Genomic DNA, 22,860 nt, shown 5'->3' with positions numbered 1-22,860 from the left:
AAGGAATTAAAAAACTCACAATGGTCAGACACTTAGATTAATTCTGAAGCTAACCTTAGCCAATGTATTTAAATGAATCACCAGTAATCAATAAAAAGAAAGAAAATCAAACAAAATTAATTCTGGAAATAACTCTGCACGTGATAGTTTAACATAAGCCACCAATACTATAATCTGGAAAATTTTTTACAAATGACTTCCGACAAAATTCATTTGCATGAGACACTTTCAAATAATTCATTAACACTAGCCTAAAAAGGATATTTTGAAAATTATTTCTGCTAAAACTCCTTCCATATTTCACAATAAATCTTTGATACTGAAGTGGAATGAGGATATTTAACAGAATTGAAAGACCTTGAAATTAAAATACTGAAAATAGCTATATATTTATTCCTTTTAATTTATTAAAAGCTCTCTTTTCCCAGTAGTTCCTGCCTGCATATTTTGCTCAATTATTTTTCAACCTAAGACATGCATAAAAACATTTGTTAGTAAAATGAAATCATGTGCAATTCAAAGAAACTGTGGAAAAAACAACTACTTATCTTTTGAAGCCATCTGCATGTGTGCACACAAATACATGAAATGTCAGTGACTCACTCCCTCACCTAAACTGAGGCTCCAACCTTGATCCCAGCCAAATGCTTTAAACACTTAGGTACCTCATTGTCTTTAATGCTGTATTCTATTACTAAAGCCTAACCATGGCAAATGATTTCTTTCTGCCACGCAATTTCTTTCATTTGGAAGACATGTACATAATTGATATTATTATTTTGTTAATCAAGATTCAATCCAGCCTTTAAAAAAAAAATTTTCTAAATTGAAATAAAATAAGGATCATTTAATGGGGCAAAAACATACCAATTAGAGAACTCAGTTATTAGTGTCTCCAATCTTTTAATCATGGCTTGAATTCATAGATCAGCATATGCACTGTTGTAGTCTAAATGGCAATTTCCTTTCTTCAGCAGAATTGGAAGATGCCAAACAAACGAAAAGTTAACTGCAAGCACACAATGTTGATCTGCAGTCTGATGATGGCTTATTACTTCATTCTAAGACTTTCAATTAAATAGTGCACACTTTTGTCAATCTTACACAGCAGTTAAATTAAGCATTAAATTAGTAGTGATTACTTTGGAAGGTAACTGATTAGGGTACTGTACTTCCTGCCCCAAAAGGTGCACCCTGATTTTTCAAGTTATGAAGTACTTGAATCAGACAGAAATATATCAAAGTATTTAGATTTTAACACTTAATACAAAGAAATATGAATTGCTATACAATAAAATAAAAGCCATCACACACATGTTAATGTTTATTCCTCATAGAATCTCAGAAATTTGTCACTGGGCCAAAAACATCCTTCAGCTGCCTTGTTTCTGCGTTCTGAAGCTTGATTCAAGAATTCAAGTTCAAGCACTATACTGCATGGCAATCTTCACTCTTAAGACCACATGAGTCAGTATCAATTTAACTTTTTATGCGACGCTCAGTTTCCATTTATTTTACTTCTGTTTAATCAGAAAACAGCACTTTGACCTTTACATCAGCCTTTTTAGCAATGATATACAATATAAAAATTACAAACACCCAAGCCCTAGATGGAAAAAAAACCCACCCAATCAGGAATTGAACCCACGACCTCTGGGTTGGCAGGCAGATTGTTACCCCTCCGCCACAAGGGCTGGTAATTCTGTTATTATTGAAATTTGTATTAAGAGTAGCCATTTCCTATGCCTTTACAACACTTTCATACTACATAAGATTGCATGTCTGTAGACTCGGAGTTGATCAGAAGAGATATATAGCATTTATGTATTAGCAGAGGAGCTACTAAATCCCTGTTGACCCAACGCCTACTTAGTTTTACAGCAGCACCAATGTTAGATGATACTAAATGAGCTATAATTCATTTTATGATTCATTTGGGAATTTTATGAAGTAGTTTTTAAAAATTATAAAAAAAGTTTTAACTATTGATACAAAACAGTTATACTATCGAAATCTGTAACATTTTCTACACCTTAAGTTGGAAAAAATACTTTCCTGGTCAATCAGCTTGCACTTGTGAGTAGTAGTATTTAGGGGAGGCGACCGACTGCTGTTTGACAAACGTTATGTTCAAAAGTAATTTCTTAATGACTTATTTTCTTTAAAATTTAATGAGAAAAATATTTTGAACAAATATGTCCTCCATGCATAACTCTTAGTTTGAAAGCAAAGGTGATTTATGCAAAATTAATGACACTAAAAATACCAATCTCTCATGGCACCCATGAATATCACTAGGTGTCTTTGCTAGTAGCAGTAGTTTTTATGGGAGGCGACCGACAGCTAAGGTCAATTGTGCCTTAAGGGATGGATGGAAAGGAAAGGTGGAGAGAAATCCGGCGCTGGCATTAGCCAAACCTTGTCAAAAGATGCCATGGGGTTCGCAGTTTAAGGTCTCATTTGACGGACGTTGTAGTCACTCAAAGTGCTCTGAACAAAGCTCCTCAAGAAGGGATCGGGATACCAATAAAAATATTTGTTGTCTCCAGGATTTGAACCCTCTTGGTGAGAATGCACTTTTTGGGCATCAGAACTTCCGGGGAAACCACAGACATTACAGTGAGTAGGGGAAATGGCCCCCCTACCCTACTGAATGATTTCACAAGTGAAAGGGCTTTGTACAAGGAGGGCACCACATCTGCCCATCAAATCAAACTACAGATTGAATACCGCCGGTCTTATCATTACTGATATCAAGGGAATTAATAAGGGAAAAAATTTGTGAAAGGGTGAATGCAGCTGAATGGAAGTGTGTAATGCAGAGGACAGCATGTATTGAATGGTCTCATGAACATTTACTACTAGTAAAGAAGACTTAAGGAAACTTCCACAATGTCAAAGCAAATACTGGTCTTTTGAGAAGAGAATCTTCATGGTGCATCAATGCAATTATGGAGTTCCATAGCAAAAAATTTGATAGAAAGAATGAGTCATAAAGACAACAAAAACAATTTTAAATCCCCAATAATTTATCCTGGTAACAATTAACATTTCTTCACATTTTATAAACGACAGCAGCAATTTCAACTATCCCCGTGCCATATGCAGGGCTATGTTCAATTTAAAATCAATGCTTTGGGAGGATATTTTGAGAAATCTTTTTGGAACATATTTTCAAAACTAGCTGAATAGAAATGCCCAATGGTGGGTTTGATATTTTGCATGAACAGAATACACTTAAAATTGGTCTTTGTCCTTTGGAAATGTTATCAACTGTCAACAACATTAACTTCTTTAGATTGAAAATTAATTTGTGACCTTGTATTCTAATGCAGTATTATTGTAGTGAAATCAAATACGCTGTATCAAAAGAGATACCAAAAGACCTGAGATAAAATAATGCCAATGTAGATATTTGTTACTATTAAAACAGCATAATAAATTAATAGATAAAAATTTGATCAAATGCATTTAGGAAGGTATTTTGACTAGGAAGGATAGGGAGACTTGAAACTTAAAAATTTTGGATCGAAAACAGCATCAGAACAATTGAATGCATAATTTGGCCAAAGAACAACTACTCCTTAAAACTAATGACACCTAATGGAACTAAACAAAATAAGAAAATTAGGAACTATAACAAAGACAAAAGAAAAAAAATGTTTTTGAGGAAAACTGAATGACCGCAAAATACTAACCTAACAACATTAACCAAAAACAACAATAACTAAAATGTCAGCTTCAACATACACCCTCAAATGGGAAATGAACTGTGATGAGCCAGAAGCAACTGACAAGAGTGGTGAGGTCCTGGGGAGAGTAGGATTTTGCCATGTAATTGTGCTCTGTTAGCCTACAAACTAATTCATGCTCGAGTCAAAATTTGAACTTTCTAGCAATCTTTTGAGCATCACCCAGTGAATTCATTGAATTAATAAAGTATAAATATGGAATAAGTGAAAAGTAAGAGCATCACTCGTACTTCTTATCCTACTCCACTTCATCACAAAACATGAGAATAATACATCTCAATGAAAATTGTAAACCACCACAAATGATTCTCCAAACAAATCAGGACACCACTCTTTCTCCAACCAAATATTTTAACAGCATACATAAACAATTATCAGTGGCACCAGTCGTGGGCATCACCAGAGAAGGAAGATTAGGAAGTCAGCAATACGACAGATATTAGAAAAAGCACATTTGCAATGGATTTACAAATATTTCACATGTTACCCTTCAAATAGGGCCATAAAACAGTCCAATTCCAGGTAATCAACTCATTTACAGAGAATTTCATTTTTTTGCACCGTAAATAGCATTATCATCAAATGGTGATTGGGAGTATTCCAATTGACTTAAGTCATTTATTTAAACACTGCTAACGAGGAAATTAGTCATAAAACATGAACTGTATGGACACGACTTAAAAAAAAGATAGGTTTATCTGCATGCCATCTACCATTCACTATAAAATAGCCAACTTTCAATCATTTAAACATGTCATGTGAAGTCATAATTTGAAAATACCACCATATGAAAAAGAAAATCTGGATGTGGAACCATCAACTGTCTGGCTCACTAACAAACAAACCATCGATTCCCCACCACTGTCTGCAACTTCCTTGGTTACCTAAGGCACTAACAACTATGTTGAGCATGCATTCTAATACAGCCACTAATGCTTGACCGGCCTCATTTAAATCCTTTAACAGCTCAAGGAAAATTTTTCTTTGCATGAAACCAAACATTTATCAGGTAATTCCTTTGAATAAATATCCCCCCATGACATTTTTTGCTCAGTGCCCACAAAATTGAGTGCATCACATTGAAGTGCACAGACAACATTTGTAACAGACTTAGTTCACCACACTTTTCATTGCTTTTCAAAGAAAAACAAAAAATATAAGATCACAGGGTTACTCAAGTTAAAAACTTATTGTGAAAATGCAATAAACACCAATAACCAATGATCACAACCAAATGAATCTTGAAACAATAGACCATTTGAGATTGAAAACGGATTGATTGAGGAAGCTGATACTTTGTGATGCAACTCTGCAGCAACAGATTGAAACAACAACATCTGTAACATCTGCTAGGCATTAGTGCTGTGCTAAAGGAGAGCGTCTCTTCATCACTTAAGTGTATGCTCATGCCATGAGTGAGATAAGTAAGCAGTATCTCCTTGGTAGTCCATTTTGTGTTAAATTCTTTCAACCGTAGGTGCAAAGACATAAGGCCATGGCTAATTGTACCTGTAATCATCCAGTGGAGTCCAGGACCAACAATCACACATTTTCAAACAATTCTGCAAAGCCAACAGTCAAGAGATACAATATTTCATACAATTGGAGACACAAATGAAAATAATATTATCAGCATTGAAATAAAATTGAAATAGATAAAACACTTGAACAAACATTCAACATAAAAACTATGCAGATACAAGTCTGCTATATATACATTTTGATTTTTCAAATGAGCAACAGAATCATAGCAGTCAATAAATAAGATAGCATTTACACAGCCAAAGACATGTTCATTTACTCATAACAGTGCCAGGGTCCATAGAGGACTAAAAACAAGATTCAAATGGCGTTAAAGGGATAGGGTCTCTTTGATAAGTTTTTTCATTGTACTTCCCATAGATGTCGATGAAGGACCTGAAGTTGAAAAGGATATCTGCAAAACAAGCACAATATTTGAATGAACTAAGGATATGTAAACTGATAATTAAATACAAATATTCAACTTTAACTTTAGCAATAAAGAAAAAATGGAGTTACATTTAGGTCTGAAAAACCAACCATTTAGATTGACACCATGGTGAGGTGGTATGCACTCCCACCTATTTGACACAAAATAGAATACCCACAGCCAATGACCTAAGGAGTAGTCAATGAGTGTAACATACATGCAGATTACCCTGCTGTTTGGAAAACCATAGCATTTACCCAAAATGAAACGAAACTTCCTAGATTTTTAGCAAAATTTTACCCTGGTGAAATTTGCCAAGGTAACTTTAGCAGGTTCAAAATGGCAAAATGAAGGAATGCAGAAATTAAGAGTATATCGGATATAACAATGAGAATGGAAAGGTCTTCCTTTACAGCTTCTATCACTTGATTATTAATACCATAATATCAACTATTTACTCATTCCTAACATTTAATAAACATAATAATTAAGTTTTCCTTCACCAACAATTTGAAGCATTCAGTAACAAACCATAGAGAGCCTGCCATATGGTGTGAGTGGAATGGAGTATTAAAATGATCGTCAAGTCTTTCCCACCCTCAACATTCTTTGAACTCGCCTATGAAATTGGTATGGACTTAATTCAGTTCCCAATGCTTCGTGAAATTCTCTTTGCATAAATTCTTTATTCATTCAGATCTTATCAGAAATTCTCCCATGCCTTGACCATTAAATAAGAAACATTGGAATCTGATGTAGGAGAGGCAAAGTGCCACTGTTTTCTCGGCCTCTGGTATTTTCTGCAAACTATCATTTAAACTCTCTTACCCTTCCTCACTGATCACATTGCTAAAGACTTTTTTGTAAAATGAAAGCAAGTGAAATTTTATGAGATTGCATCCCTCATAAGACCAGATTTGATGCCGTGGAACTGTTACATATTGAGAACAAATTCATGTTTTCAATTTTAGCTTAATTTTTCTTTAAGCTTAATTAGCTAAATTTTAGCTTAGTTTTCAAGATAAGCTCTGATACCTTGCATCATTTTTGAGTGGCTGCTCAGTTTGATGTTGCCGCTTACATGCACATGGGTCAGGAGAGGGAAGTTGGTGTTAGAGTATCAGCCACGATTTTGCACCAAGTGTCATTGAAATCGTTTGTTTTTTTTATTGGCGAGTCACATCCTATTTTTGCCAATCTCAAAAGGAAATACGTAAGCCTCTTATCCAGAAGAAGAAAATTAGAATTGTTTGGGCAACAAGGAAATGGAAGAATGCACTGCGAGGATGTTAAGTCACAGGTCAGCAAAGCCATCTTCCAGAGAGAGAGGGTCAAAAGCAAACGCCTTGCTCTTTACTGTGGCTTGACACATTTCCCTCCATCCTCAAACAGATTTTTTTTATTTCACATGAGAGGTGGAATCAGCTCAAAGAGTATTCATTCCTGAATCGAACTTTTTAGTTTAACAAGTAGCTAGTTTGATAGTCAATGTGTGCGCAGACTCCCTTTTTCTTAGGTGTCAAAAATAATTGCATAACTTATTGGAAGAAAATCCACTGCAATAGCTGCAAAGTAAAAGCACAGAAATTAACCGCAATTTCAACTCCTTTTTCGTTTAAATGAATATACTTCGTAACTTCCACACAATTCTTGCAATTTCAACTTTCTGCCTTCCTGCCATATCACATCTAATTAAATAACTTCATGGTATCCTTTGCAATTGTATGTGCGTGTGTGTGCGCAACATCCTGTGAGACTGCCATCGCAAACAATGTGAATGACAGCCATCACATTGTTTGGCGAACATACTTTCTATGCAATGATAGTTATGTTATGCACTTCCTTTAAATGACAAAACATATTTTTTAGGAAATGAAGTAAACCAACCGCCATATTTCAATCAAAGGTTATATATTATCCGTATGGCAAGAGCATTGCTCATAATTTGCTATGTGTAGGCCCCTGCTACTCTCTATACTGCCCGTAATGAGCCCAATGACACTTGAATGATTTAACTCGTGCACCTGCAATCAAGCACCACTTGTACTTTCACCCTGTTCCAAACCCTGAGAAAGCATTGCTCAAGTGCTGATTGAGCAAACCTCACATTTTTGTGAGACCTTTTAAGTAAAAAGACTCGAATTTCTGCCAGCAGGAGCAATTAAAACTGCTCCTGGTAGAGTCGCCCATACAAGATAAGTAAAATATTTACAAAGTAGACAAGAGGTACGAGCAAGGGGATGTTCCTCGGGGAGGTGGCTGTAAAGGTGTCCGACTGAAAAGGGATTGAGTGATGGTTCCCATTAAAACAGAACTGAAGAAGGCCAAGGGAAACCATCTCCATTATTAATCCCATGATTTTTATGAAGGACAAAATTTCCAGAATGAGCCCGGGTAACTGCAGCACTTAGACCACTGGGCTATGTGACATGTCTGGCCGGAAAAGTGGCAAGACTTCTGCCGTTATCATCACATGAAATCCTTGCAAAGCAGAATCAACGGCAGCAACAGCAAAGAAGACGAGGACCAAGCCAGTTAGAATACGGACCTATAATATTAGGATGATGTGATTTTGAGGAGATGGAAATCAGAAAATATAAAGTGAGAGATGGAGAGAAGAAATATAGATATCTTGAGACTGCATGAGTTGAGATTCATGGGTAGAGATCTGAGGGTCTGAATCCATCCAAAACCTACCTTACACAGTATACTGCCGATAATAAAGTTTAATTAAATGGCCAAAAAGTCATGATAGCATCCTAGGCAATAAGCCCACAGGGCCTCTCATCACTCAAAGGCATTTAGGAAATATAAAAGGATCCTGCAGACGGGCAAATGTTGACACAACAATCAAATAAACTGGATTCAATAAAAGATTAAGATGACTGGAGTTGAAGATGCAGCTGAGCATGGCTATGCACCGCCAGAAGTTGCTATCTGCATAATTTATTTATTATATCACATGCCACATTCTTGGCCATGCTATGATTGAGTACGTACATATATGTACATTCTGTACAATGCTCAGCCTTTAGTATTCTGGTGGGGATCCAATTCCAATGCTCGTGAATGGAAAACCCAAGGTTATCATCCCATTTACATTGATTTGAAGGGTTACTCAATTAAATCATTTGGAAAACCATTTGCTGAAAATGAATCATTTCCTAATACTCATAAATTAATATGGAGTTATGCACTTGGAAAATATGAACTTTCAATCTTATTGATGGAGCACTGTGAGGAACTGATTGATTGCACCATTTTTATGCCACAAGCTGTTATAAATGAGAAAATTTTGGCTAGCAGACAAGGATTTAGCATGGTCCAGTAAATCATCCCGTAATTAACAAAATAAGGGTTAGTAGACAACTTTTTTACATTCATCATTTCTGATGGGGAATAAAAATTAAAAAAGATGAAAAGTAAACTACAGGTTTCCTGTATTTCATTTCGACAAATACGTGAAGAAATTTTCCACTATATCATTAACCTAGGGGCAGATCACATGGGCAAACACTCAAGAATAGGTTTTGCCATCATTCATTCAAACCAAATTACAAATAATAATTCATCCTGCAACCAATGCATCCAAATAAAGAGTGCTTAACATTACTTCCCACATTTTTATTTTTACAGACATGCTTCCTGCTCAATGAGCACTTATGACAATACCAAATATCTTACAATTTTTCACACTTTCCATTTCATTCCCTTTAAATACTAAGCCCTTCAGTCTTTTAATCACAAAAATAAAATACTCTCATCTTAAACATATGCCACTTACCTTAAATAAATATGGTTGAACATCTGAGTATCCAGTATCAAATATTAAATCTAACTCTGATTGATTGGGCATTTTAGGGACATACTCGTGTTTATTCATCACCTCAGCTATATATATGATTTTTTCAGTCAACATGTCACCCAACTTTTCTCTGCATTCCTGGCGCTCTGGAAAAGAAAATTTTTTGGCATGGTGAATCACAGTTCATAAATTAAGACTAAATATGTATGGTTGCTTGTGGAGACATGGAAGTCAGTATCATGGTATTAGAGCAAATCAAGGTCGCCCATCATTGGCCCAGACTTTAAAATTATATGTCAGCCAAGCCAAGAGTAGGGCAGGTTACTTATTGACTCCGAGTTTTTAAGTAATACTAATAAGGAAACTTTAAAAGGTATTTCTCTATTTATTGAAAGGGATTGCATCAAAAAAATATTATAAATGCAGCGTTCTGTTAAGAGTTCCTAATAAAAACTTATACTTCTTAAAATCATTGAATGCATGCAAATGGGCAGATACAATTAATTTTGGAGAACTGAGGAAATTATGTCAACAATTAGGACTTTGCTGGATGAAACATCAATTTTGTCATATTATGATGGTATCATTTATGCCCAAACAAATATTAAATTGTGGAAAGCTTGGATGAGAAGAACCAAAAAATGGAAAGGAGACTTGATCCATCCAGTGTAGAAATGAAGGGAAAATAATTTTATTAAAGTTTAATTTTAGTTAAACACACAAAATATTTCTTTGGCTACTTCAGATTTGTCTTCAACTTATACAATCAATGGACTTCTACTTATAAACTGTGAGTACAGATTTATTCATCCATCCACAAATAAACACTGGCTTCCTTGAATGCATTATTTTCCTGGAGCCCTTCTACAAAAGACGGCAAAAATTCATTTCTACTTTTTAAGATGCCAAGAGGTCAATTTACACTCACCATAAATAGAAACAAAAGAGCTGTGAAATTTTCACTGGACATGAATAAACCTTAAGTGATGATAAGGAATAAAACTATTTTTGCTTCATGGCTAGACTGCAAGCAGAGTCAAACTAATTATAATCCAACAGTTTTAAAATAGAAATTGGACAAAATTTTCATACTCAGAATTGAAAATCACATTCACTAATAATTTTTGGACTAAAGCTGGCATCAAAATGTGTCATCAGCCATAGTTAAAACTTCGCATTCAATTTATGTACTTAAAGTCAGCATGGGTTAGAATCATTCAATGGAGATGGAAGTTTCATAAAAATGGGATGGGGTGATTGTGATCAATAAATCTTTTTTCAGAATATTTGTCAAATGAAATCGGGTTCCACATCACACTTGAAATGCCACACTTTTACGGCTTTGATGCAGCATGATAGTGTGGACTCAGTCATCGCATTTCAATGAGACCCATAACCTCTGAGCATACTAACCAGGAAAACATGTACACCAGGTTCAATCTTCAATGACAAGTTGAAAATAAAATGTAAGCAACACAATTTAAGTAAGAACCGGCACTCTGAAGTATTGTGTTTACAAGAATAATTATATACATGGCAATGAGTATATTCAAGTTAATTATTGCCAGTTTTATTCCACTAATACTTTAAAAGCCCTCTTTGAGATAAAAAAAAGAGCAAACTTGCTCAATAAAACCTCACATAACATAGCGATGAATTGAATTAATGAGCTAAAATATAGCTACAAAAATTGGCTGACTGAATGGAGGCCTTTTGGCATTTAGAGTGATGAGGAGAGGGGAATTCCTGGAAAGATAGAATCCTCCCTACTATTTTGTGTTTAGCACTCATTCTGCTAGAATCTTAGGGTTGCTAGATTATACATTTTTCCAAAATTGTGTTCAGACATATTATTTGCGAGTTTTTTGTGCATACAGGGCCTCTACAATAAGTATCAGGACTGGTCCCAAAAACAAAAATTTACTGCAGTTATCATTATAATTACTTAATAATCTTCAAATACATTCCTCCTGCATCATTACACTTAGTTCAGTGCATCTGCCACTCGTCAAAAGCCTGCTGGAAGTTGGTTTCCGGAATACTCTTGAGAGCCTTTGATGTCGCCACTTAAGCAGCCTCGATGGAGTCAAACCGATATCCTTTGAGCTCCCTTTTCATTCACGAAAACAAAAAAAAGTCAGGTGGAGCCAGGTCGGGGACGTAGGGGGTGAGGCAACGTTGCCATGACGAATTTGGTTCTTACGAAATTTCCACCCGTGACAGCATTGGTGCCTCGCTCAAGACTTTTGGCACCAGCTTCTCGCACACTTTCCTCGTCGCAATATCCTTCGTTAAAATGGTGAGGACGGTTCCAACTGAAAGGCCGGTCTCTTCACTGATAAGGGTGATGGTTAAACGCCTGTCAGAGTCCAAAAAGTTTTTCACTTTGGCTACTTGAGCATCGGTTCAAGCAGCCTTTGGGCATCCAATGCAATGCTCATCTTCGACTAGCTCCAAGCCTTCCTTTTACATTTTGTGCCACTCTAAAACTCTTGGGCAGCTTAAGGCATCATCCCCATAAGCCTGTTTAATGAGTTCAAGGGTCTCCAATGCGGATTTCCATAGTTTAAGGCAAAACTTCTCAGCATAGCGTTGCTTGACGGTGCACCCCAAGCTGGTGCGACAACATCACGAACAATCACACGTCACAAAAATCCACCTCCTGTCCCAACGCATGCCCCGAGGCAATTGAACTAAAGTACACCTGAGTGGTGGGAGACCCCTCTACCGAACCGACCGGTCAGATCCCCATCAGGCTACAGCGAACCAGTCGCAATATTTTTTATACGGTCCCTGTAGTTTTAAATATGCCTCCAAAGGAAAATCCACGGGAAGACAGCCATAAGGGATTAAAAAGAAATGAAAAGTGAAACCACTGTGCAGTGAAAACCAGCTAGGTATGAGAATGGCTCATCTAGCACACAAGCAAAATGTCGACATAAACAAATTACATTTTCTTCAGAGACAAGATTAAGGTATTAAGATAGGATGAAAAGAATTACTAGGCAATCGTTATATTTTCTCAACATTGTTGACAGGTTGCTTCCCTCAGGGATCAATGAAAAGCAATTGCAAGGTGTCACTATTAATGAGGATATAATTTGTGAGAACATGTAATTTTTGCTGATCTCGTTATGAAGATACCAGGGTCATCAATGGCCAAAGAAATATTTAAGGTCCTCCGTGTGTGGTTGGAAAAGTTTAAAAGAAGAACCAGCATCCACATCATTATGAGGCATGGTTAAGCATTTAGCTCTAAATCAAAGGCAGGAGACAACTTCATCGATGACTCCCAGAATCTTGTAGATTCTAAATGTTATCTGTTGTACCAGGTTTTTAATTGTGACAAGATGGGTCTCTTCTGGAAGAAGATGTTGAAGCAAACCTATAATTTTAAAACTAACACCAAAAGAGAATGCACTGCCTGGCCACATGCCAATCAAAGGCCATCTCATGCCACTCTTTTTTGACAATTCAAGCGGCATTGTGAAAATTAAACTCCTACGTGTTTACCATTCAACAGCTCAACAAAGCAAGCTAAATATGACGTGGAGGTCATGGAAAACTCTTGCTGCTCCATACCATGCGTACAAAGCATCATCTTAATTCAGCAGTGGCTACGCACAGCAGAACTTTATTTTAAGATGATGCTAAGTTGCATTTTTTAAATATTTTGAGGTGTTGGTAAAAACAAAATGGCTCTAATTGGCTTTTTATTAAGTAGGAATTAGGTACATATCATAAATAATAAACTATTTATTTTGATTATTTTTCTTTTTAAAAATCAAGTTTGCATTCCTTGTTGCTTCATTGCACAATAGAAGATAAGATGAACATGATCCACAATCCTAAACAATATATGCATAATTTTCATTGAATGAGCCTCGAACACAATTTAATTTATTTTTGGCATGGACTGCGTTATCATATTTTACATGGATTTATAGACAAAAAATTGTTCAACAAAGGGAGTTTCACTTAATGAGAAAGTTAGCAGAATGCATTATGCTCATTGAATGAGTTTCCACTGAGCATGATGAATATGAATTTCAGCACATTTCATATGGTTTTTGTTGAGACAAATCAAGTATTCATGGACATATAAGTGAATTTTAGGTATTTTCCAGCCTGTAAGACCAGCAGATTAAACGCATCCTGATTTTCCACATTAGATTTTACAAAATATTTGGATCAAACAGATAAGGATGAAAATATTTTGGTGCTAACACTTAAACGAAGAAAATTGAACAGTTACATTAAAAAATTAGCAGCTGCAAGTATATCGATTTTTATTCAACTGAGAACCACAGAAATTTGTCATCACTGCAGCTAAATCATTTCCGCAGTTATTTTCACTGGGATGGACACATTACTCACACACAATATCTTTATTTCCATGAAACAAATTAATAATTTCACATTTTTAAAAGGCATTATCACAATGTCGCTTTTCACTTTCCCCAGGAGTTTTTCGATCACAAACACTAGATATTGACATCTGCTTCTTTCTTTCCATCAGTGTAACATTAGGAGTTGGAGCCTCAGAACCTTTATTTCATAATCAAGTGACAGTTTTTCTGGCAGTTTCAGTAGTAGCTTTGGCCATTTAGAAGTACATGAACTTTAATTTTTTAATCATATTCTGCATCTACCAAATCCACCTTCTTCTATCATCTTCTCATTCGGAGGCGGGCCAAAAATCCTTTCAGCTCCCTTGTTTCTGTGTTCAGGGGGGTAATTCACAACTTCAACTTTAAATGCAATACTGCAAGATAATCTTCTCTCATTAGATCCCACGAGGTTATCATCATATTAAATTTTTATGCCACCCTTAAGTATTATAATTAATTCGTTATTTGAGTAAATTCCTCTTATATAACGCAACAACATTTGATAAACATGGCAATTGTATCTAGGTATTGGGTGCACATACGAGGAACCCCAAAATGGTTACTGGCTGTTTTTGAATAGTTTTACTCTTCAACCTCACAGCATAAACAGAATATCAATTAAATATTTTCAGCTAGAGTGAACTTGCTATTAGCCATGATAACAGGCGCACAATTAAGTATGTATATTTTAAAATAGGGAATACAGAAAATATGTGGAAAATAAGGTGGTGATATAAATGGATATGATGGAGACTCTCCTCGTGTCATTCCTTGTGATAAATTTGCATTTTTTTAGCAATGGAAAGTAAATTTTTCCACTTATAGTAATTTTTATAAGGGTTGAATTATAGTTTTCACAAAGCGTATAGCAGAATATACTTCACTTCAAAATCTAAACCAATCACATAACCAGGGATAAAACAAATGACTGGTTGCTGAAAAATATCAACAAAGGAAAGCTGGTATAGATTCATAATCGTTGTAAGATAACATTTCAAGTAATGCGGGGCAGATGGCTAATGACTTATTAGTTGCATAATGAAGCTATGCGCATGCTCACCTTTAGGAGAATTTGGAATTTTTAGGGCTAGTGAATGCAAGGGAAACCAAAATGGGAAAATGGGAATGGTACTAATATGTTTAAATTAAAACAAAATACTATTACAAACTTTCTATTTTGTGAAATTAATAACTTTTGAGAAAGCCAAGGCATTTCAAACTTGTATTCTTAAAAAAGTATATCAAAGTTTTAAAGCACTTAATTATCTTTACGATTGTAATTTTAATCAAATTTTGAGGAGCATTCATAACTCCTCAATGGCATTATTTTTTTTCATTCGGTTCATGACATCCTTCGAAGTAGTCCCCATTCAACCGAACAACACACTCCCGGCAGTGCCTCCACATCCTGCAGTAGTTTCGGAAGTCAGTTTTCTGAGTGGCCTTCAGTGTACTTGTTGCATTCATTTGAATCTCCGCGTCATCAAACTGGAGCCCTTTGAGTAGAATTTTCAACGTTGGGAGCAGACAAAAGTTGCAGGGGGCTCAGTCAGGCCTGTATGGAGGCTGGAAGATCAGCGTCATCTTGTGTTTTGTCAAAATCTGTAGCACAAGGCTTGAAGAATGCGCTAGTGCATTGTCGCAGTGAAGAAGCCAGTCATTGCTCACCCGCGGGTTCCCATATTTTTGAAATATGAGTTTTCAGAATTCCCAGATCACTTTTATTTTACGCAGAGCCAAATGAAGATCTTTTTCAATTGCAAGTTGCACTCATGCAATATTTTCCAGGGTTATTGCCCTCGAGGGTTGGCCGTGAGAGGTGTGATGGAAGATAATGGGGATTACTGGAGTGAAAATTATGGAGCAACATACAGTAGAGGGGGAATGAGGGCCAGCGATAATGTTTAAAAAAATGTAGGATGAGACATAGAAAAGGGAAATAAGCAACAGAGTATTATCGGTAGAATTCAAAGCTGAATCAACTTACATCATTATGGCTTCCACAAGGTGTAGCTATTGAAGATCCAAATTTTCTGTAATTTCTTCCACGAGGGTCCATTTTCTAGGATGGCAGTTTCACCAGCATTGCAATCAGCATCTTCTTCTGACCTGAAGACACCGGCTGCAATGCCAGCAAAACTCTTGCCCTAGAAAATGGAACCATACAGGGGAAATCCCAGAAGATTTGGATCTTCATTGACTAAATCAACATACTCAGTCACTGATTAGGTCTGTATGCCACCAAGCATTCATAGAGAGGAAGAAGTCTATGACTGTCTATGTATAGGGTGTACAATCAGTTAGGAGACATAATTGTGAGTGTTCCCGGAGGGAAAAAAAATCTGATGATGATGGGAAATTGAATCAACAGTATGCAAAGGAAGAGATGGTAGTGAGGTAAGAGACAACAGTTTGGAAACAAGAAATGACCGAGGTGAGAAAGCAATTGAAATCTGCAGGAGACAGGTATTAATCATAACCGCCACATAGTTAAGATATCACAAAAGGCATAGGCGTATTTGGAAAATGGATACCTATGGATACAGGAAGCTATCAGTTAAAACTGTATCATGGTTAGGTACAGATTTATGAAAAGCATGATTCATTCCCGCAGTTTCCTGGGAGTGGATACAGATTCATATCATATTTATGTACTACTGAAGCATTAACAGGGATGGAAAGAAAGGAGTATCAGCAGGCAGTAGAAGAAATGAGAGAGGAAAGGGAGATGGATATTATGGGGAAAATACACGACCACTTCAATAAAAGGATATTGAACGCCACAAACAAAATGATAGAAAGAGTAAATATAAAAAGGGCAAGGAAGCACAGAATTATGGAATATTGGGATGAATGGGATAATTAGGAAGATAAACAAGAGAAGAAGTAGAAGAATATAAACAAAACATTTGGTAAATGAAGATGCAAAGAGATAAATAATAAACTGATTTAGGAAATTAACAAGGTAAAAGATCCAGGGCAGTTATATGGGAATAATCCAAAGTTGGGGTGAAATTGGTGTGCTGTACAGGAAGGTGAGAGCACTGTCACAAAGTAAGAAGGGAAAATTTGTGCTAACTATCAAAGATACCTTAGGGAAATTATTAATTGAACCAGGAGATATATATATATATATATATATATATATATATATATATATATATATATATATATACACACACACACACACACACACACACACACACACACACACACACGAGGGTCATCCGGAAAGTAGTACCCGTTCGTGAAATAAAGACACAAAAGTAAATATTAACAAACATAAAAAATTTTATTTGAAAGAGGATACTTTAAACTACTTCTCAACATAATCTCCAAGCAAATTAAGGCATTTGTCATAACGTGTGACAAGTTTCTGTATTCCTGCTGCATAGTCCTTCGCCGCCAGCTCATTGAGATACGCGAGGGACCCATCTTGCACAAATTTTTGCATAATGCAGATGGTGTTTAACAATTTCATGAACAATTGTTCGAGAAACATTGGGAAAATGCTCACAGATGTCATCAATTGTGACGCGCCGATCGTTCCTCACGAATTCGTCAACTGAGCTCACCAGTTGGTCTGTAATGACAGACGGTCTCCCCGAACGCTCATCGTCGTGTGTGTTCCCCCTCCCCATGTTGAAGTTGCGACACCACCGCCGAACAGACGACTCGTCCATTACATTGTCTCCATACACCTCCTTTAATCGGCGATGAATATCACATGGGCGAACGTTTCTTGCATTGAGGAATTTAATCACTGCCCTCACTTCACAACTGGCGGCGTTCTCAATTTTTTTAAACATTGTAAACAATCACAGAAACAACACAGGCAATGCTAGCGTCACGCAACTTGGCTCAGAGAAGGCAGACAAGCCACTGAAGCTATCTGACCTCGTCCAGCGGCTACTCGCGTCGTCAGCACTTCATGCGGCACGAACGGGTACTACTTTCCGGATGACCCTCGTATAAATATATATATATATGGATCGAGATGGTGCGGGGGCTAACGTACTGGCTTCCCACCCTGAGGGCGCGGGTTCAAATCCCGGCGGTGTTGAATATTTTTCAGAGGTATCTCGATCCCTACTTGAGGTGCTTTGTGGAGGGCACTTTGAGTAAGTACGCCGTCCGTCGGATGGGACATTAAACTGCGGACCCCTTGGCGCCTTTCGTAAAGAGTAGGCTAATGCCAACGCCGGGTTTCTCTCCACCCTTCATCCTTTCCTGTCCATCCCCTATGGCGCAAATGACCTTAGCTGTCGGTCGCCTCCCCTAAAAACTACTACTATATATATATAAACATATATATATATACATATATATATATATATATATATATATATATATATATACACATATATATATGTGTGTATATGTATATATATATATATATATATATATATATATATATATATATATATATATATATATATATATATATATATATATAGAGGATGTATAAGGTAAAGAGAAGGTAATTGATGACAGGGATGTTGAGTAAAGATGGTAAGAAAAGGCATGTCAAAACTTTTACGTTGATCACAGTTTTATATGGTGCAGAAACTAGGTCATTGAATCAAGTTGACAGGCATAAATTTGGATGCTTTGGAATTTCAGGGTGATGAAGGATGAAAGAAGCTAAGTGGACAGGGATGAAAACAAAATAGGTCACAAAGCAACAATTTCAGAGTAGAAAAATCATTCACCTTGAATGGGATTTGAACCCAGATCCCTCAATATCCAGTTGTACTGAGGAATCCACATTCGAATCCTGGTCAAAGTGAATTATTTCTACACTCTGAAATTGTTGCATTGTAATGCGCATAGAGCAGATGACTCCATTAAAAGGTACTGTTGTGGCATCTCCGGCAGTTTCTTCGAAAAAGATGAACTGCTGAGTATGGCTTGGGAGAAGAGGGGATTGTTGAAAGAAATCAAAAAGAGGGATGAAAGATAAATGCAGAGCATTTGGATTGGTGGGATGCAGAAGACTTGTGAGGGGAAATCCTTAGGCAAGCAAGGAAGGAAGTATGTGGAATGAAGAATGGTGCATTGTAGAGTGGGCTTCAGGTTATACTTTGTCAGAGGAAGTAAGAAATGTGTTGTAGATCAGCCTTTGTCAATATAAAGCCTACCATAAATGGTAGAAAACTAAGGGTAATAATGTCTCCTTTACTGTGTGCCCACACATCCAAAGCATCGCGCAGATCTTTGAATGGCTGCACCAATGTTTGCTCTTTTTAGAAAAAGGGAGAGTTTGACTCATATTTGGGATGATTTATAACATTATCCCTGAACGAAAATTTGCCAAGATACTCTTAGTAGGCAACAAAGAGAACGATGTTGACTGGGTGAATGAAAGATAGAAAGGAATCCTTAATTAGCAGCCTTGAAGTCCAGCCAGGATTGTGCAATGAACCCCACGGATATTTAGAAACCCCAATAAAAACAAGAATATTTACTGAGACATTACGTGCTTTATGGAAGGAAAAGGAAATGCTATTTTAACGAAAAGTGAAGAGTCAGGCGTGATATTGTGGAATCGAGACATAATGAAAACTTCGTTGCAATTTTCCACAGTTAAAACTTTATTGCCGACCATGGTTTCGCTGAGTGAGCTGCCCGCACTTCGGGAGTTCCATTGGTTTTTCCTGCCTTTCTCTTTTTATGACAAACCCCCCCCCCCTTCCCCCCCGCTCCCTCCTCCCCTGCCACCCCTTCTTGTAACTTGTGTATATATATCCCTTCTCCTTGTATTTTTCCTCACCTGAAGATGATACAGTGTATCGAAACCATGGTCGGCAATAAAGTTTTAACTGTGGAAAATTGCAACAAAGTTTTCATTATGCTATTTTAAAATGAATCATGAAAGCAGAAAAGGAACAATTCTAAATTGGGAAAACATATTTGAAAACAATACTTGCCAATGTTTTTTTTATTGAATTCTTAGTAGGGTGAGCTCTAGAGATGCAATGTGGGTGGCCCAAAGAATTCATGAAGAAGTGGAACAAGTTTGCAGAACCAGAGTCACAGAATGCATCGAGTGTTCCCAAAAAAAGAAGTTGAAAGAAGATGAGATTATTCAGAGATGACAGGTGAGGAGCACATGCTATTGCCAAAGAAAAATGAAGGTGATGCCACTCCAGTCACAACATAAAGAATGGGTTGATTTGAAAATAGGCTAATGGGGAAACTTAGGAAGTGGATGGAGATTGCAGGCAACAATACAGACATCTCTCTTCCTTTCTTAGCCAACAAGTGAAATTCTCAAATCTGAAGAATCACAGAATAGTTTAGGTCAGAATGTTTTACTTAGGAATGAAGAAAGAGAGTTGCCTTGCAATATGAAGATTATTTATACTTCCGGCACTTGACTCATTTCTATTTCATTGCACATTCACTTGTAGGCCTAAAGGTCTTTGCACGTCTAAACTCATTCCCTTTTGTCTTAGTAGAGGCATTGATCAAGTCTCAATCGAAGCAGCCACGCAACATATCTTGATATGAATTTGAATACTTCATGCTAATTTAAGAAACTAGCTTATTAAGCTTCTCATTTATGTCATTTTACCTGAAGGCTAACAAGTGATGCCATTGAAGGCAAATTTCCTTAATTATTTGATAACATCACTATTCTATTTATTCTTTCATTATCTGCCAATTATTCAAAAGTCAAAGTAAGATATAATAGTAAATAATTATTACTAACATTTTTTGAAGTGTGCATTTTCCTTTAAATTGACCAGCATTCTTTCCACTTCGCTTGGACTGGAAGCGAGATTTACAATGAAAGCCAAAAACAAACCTTTTTTAACTCGTCACAATTAAGAAACAGTTCAGTAGTGAATTTCAACCTACCATGCTCATTGTTGAGTTTGATAAGTTCAAGTCGTATAGTCCACACCTCCCAAGGAATGCATTCAGGATTGAACGGCCAGCGATTTCTCTTCTTTTGGTAAAATTCCAATGATATTTGGCCAGATCTAGGTCCATCATGACTCCGTAACGCATCTGAGAAACCTGCTATTTCTCTCTTAAGTGTGTTGTCTAAATTCTCTGAGGCACAACATATCTAAAAGATAAAAATATATATTTAAGAAATTGACAACTTTTCAAAATTCCCTCAAATAATGAAACCAACAATAACAGCCTAAGGTCTATTTCCCACGAGAACTTTGAAAACTACAGCCTGTAACACAAAACTGCAATAGATGCATTTTCAGCCCTAACTATGACATACTAAATCACCACATTAAAACATCAGACATATGGAAATATTCATAAGAACTATAACTTACGTAAGTAAGATCTATGAAATCACAATCCACATCTTCATAACCTACGGTGCCTACGGAGTAGCTGCCTTCTTGTTTATATCGGAATTTGCCAAGGGAACGATGAAATAAAATGGTATGAAATAAGCACGCAACAGCTTCATCCACCTGACGGCCTTCAGCAGCCTAAATTTAAGAAGAAACATGTTGCCGATAAAATCTATTCTTCACATTTTCATCAGTATGTTACCCCGTAATGTTAGGGAGACATATGTCAATGCTTAAAGATATTTGGGAACTTACCAGCTCAAAAATTTGGGACCTTGCGTTCATTCTTTAGGCAGTTGGTAGATTATTATGTTATCCAGGCAGTTTGTAGATGAGAAACATGTTCTATACATTGCGGTTAAAATTAACTGTTTTTGTCTCATTTGCTACACATTTGTTAGAGTTCATCTTTCAACTCTTTAGTAACTCACGAATCATCTTAAGCTTGTTAAAACAAGTAAATTAGATGAAATTCATATCAAATCCAGTGTGAGACAAGAACCTATCAATGAATAACAACACAAAAATCAACACGCATTCAACAACAAGGACTTAAAAGAGCACATCACATCACAAGAGACAAATAGCTGAGCTCTTGGCAACATTGCCAATTCTGCATTCGGCAACGTTGATATAGACATTTCTCGGAAAAGTATCGATGGTATCAAGACTATCGAAAATCTTACATTAGCACACAATAAGTACTAGTGGCAAATTTAAAATACACTAAGTCGAGGAATTTGCGGTATTGGTATTTTATTGTGAGGACCTAAATCGATTTATTCACTTAGACACCATATATAGAAGGAAACGAAACGATAAAAGAAATATATGTCGCGCCGTTAAATTAAAAAATCGTTTTGTCTCAGACACAATGACTTAATAATAATAATAATAATAATCTTTATTTGCCCAGAAGACACTGACACAGTGTAATAGATACATCAGATAAGTGTATAGGACACGTCATATGTACATATAGATGTTAAACAATGATGAAATTCAGAAAAGCATGACACAATAATAATTTTTTGCATAAAATATATTCCATATTCAGTATGGTTATTTTTTCTCCATGAATTCCATTACAGAATAAAACTGTTCTTTCCTTAAAAATGATATTAATTTCTTTTTGAACAGGACTGGATCCTTTACGTACTTAAAATCGTAAGGGAGCCTGTTCAGTGCAAGGAGGCCCATTGATTTAGGCCCCAGGGATGTATTTAAAGTCCTGCAATAAGTTTGATGCAGATCTCTGCAGGCTCTGGTTTGGTGACAATGAACGCTGTCATTTGTCATATAATTGGATATATTACTTTTAGCGAAAATGCATACGACATAAATGTAAATACATGGAACAGTCAGAATATTTAACCTTTTGAAGAAGGAAAGACAAGGTGCATTGTAGGGAGAATTGCATATTAATCGTATTAAACATTTTTGAGCTTTAAAAATTGAATCAGAATGAGGGGAAGAACCCCAGAACAGAATACTATAGATAATTAAAGAATAAAATTCTCCGTAATAAATTGAAAGTAAGATATCAAGGCTTACAGATTTCCTAATACTTCTAATAAGAAAGCAAATGGAATTTAACCTGCTACGAAGATTGCATATGTGTTCATCCCATGAT

At 36.3% G+C, this 22,860-nt stretch overlaps 1 protein-coding gene across 1 annotated transcript; it reads right to left on the bottom strand.

Annotated features, from left to right (window-relative positions):
* Nucleotides 1–1,311: 1,311 nt before the first annotated feature.
* On the bottom strand, nucleotides 1,312–21,797 carry Atg101 (autophagy-related protein 101). Its single transcript, XM_071586453.1, has 5 exons — nucleotides 21,483–21,797; nucleotides 21,204–21,365; nucleotides 20,764–20,977; nucleotides 9,488–9,654; nucleotides 1,312–5,688 (listed from the first exon to the last, which is right to left on the bottom strand). The coding sequence occupies exons 1-5, from the start codon at nucleotides 21,510–21,512 to the stop codon at nucleotides 5,605–5,607; spliced, it is 657 nt and encodes a 218-aa protein (XP_071442554.1). The 5' UTR covers nucleotides 21,513–21,797; the 3' UTR covers nucleotides 1,312–5,604.
* Between the last annotated feature and the right edge of the window lie 1,063 nt (nucleotides 21,798–22,860).

The sequence above is a fragment of the Hetaerina americana genome, unplaced genomic scaffold, assembly GCF_022747635.1.
Source record: "Hetaerina americana unplaced genomic scaffold, ioHetAmer1.1.p SCAF_23, whole genome shotgun sequence".
In the NCBI taxonomy this organism is placed as follows: Eukaryota; Metazoa; Arthropoda; class Insecta; order Odonata; family Calopterygidae; genus Hetaerina; species Hetaerina americana.
This window is presented reverse-complemented; position numbering and strand designations above follow the sequence as displayed.

What these genes read in the sequence shown, in the direction of transcription:
- Atg101 (XM_071586453.1), bottom strand. Translation starts at nt 21,512, where the DNA reads ATGAACGCAAGGTCCCAAATTTTTGAGCTG. An exon ending in CAAACTCAACAATGAGCATG is followed by an intron (nt 9,655 to 20,763) that starts GTAGGTTGAAAT and finishes TTTCTTTTCCAG; the next exon opens with AGCGCCAGGAATGCAGAGAA. An exon ending in TTCAACCATATTTATTTAAG is followed by an intron (nt 5,689 to 9,487) that starts GTAAGTGGCATA and finishes CTTGTTTTGCAG; the next exon opens with ATATCCTTTTCAACTTCAGG.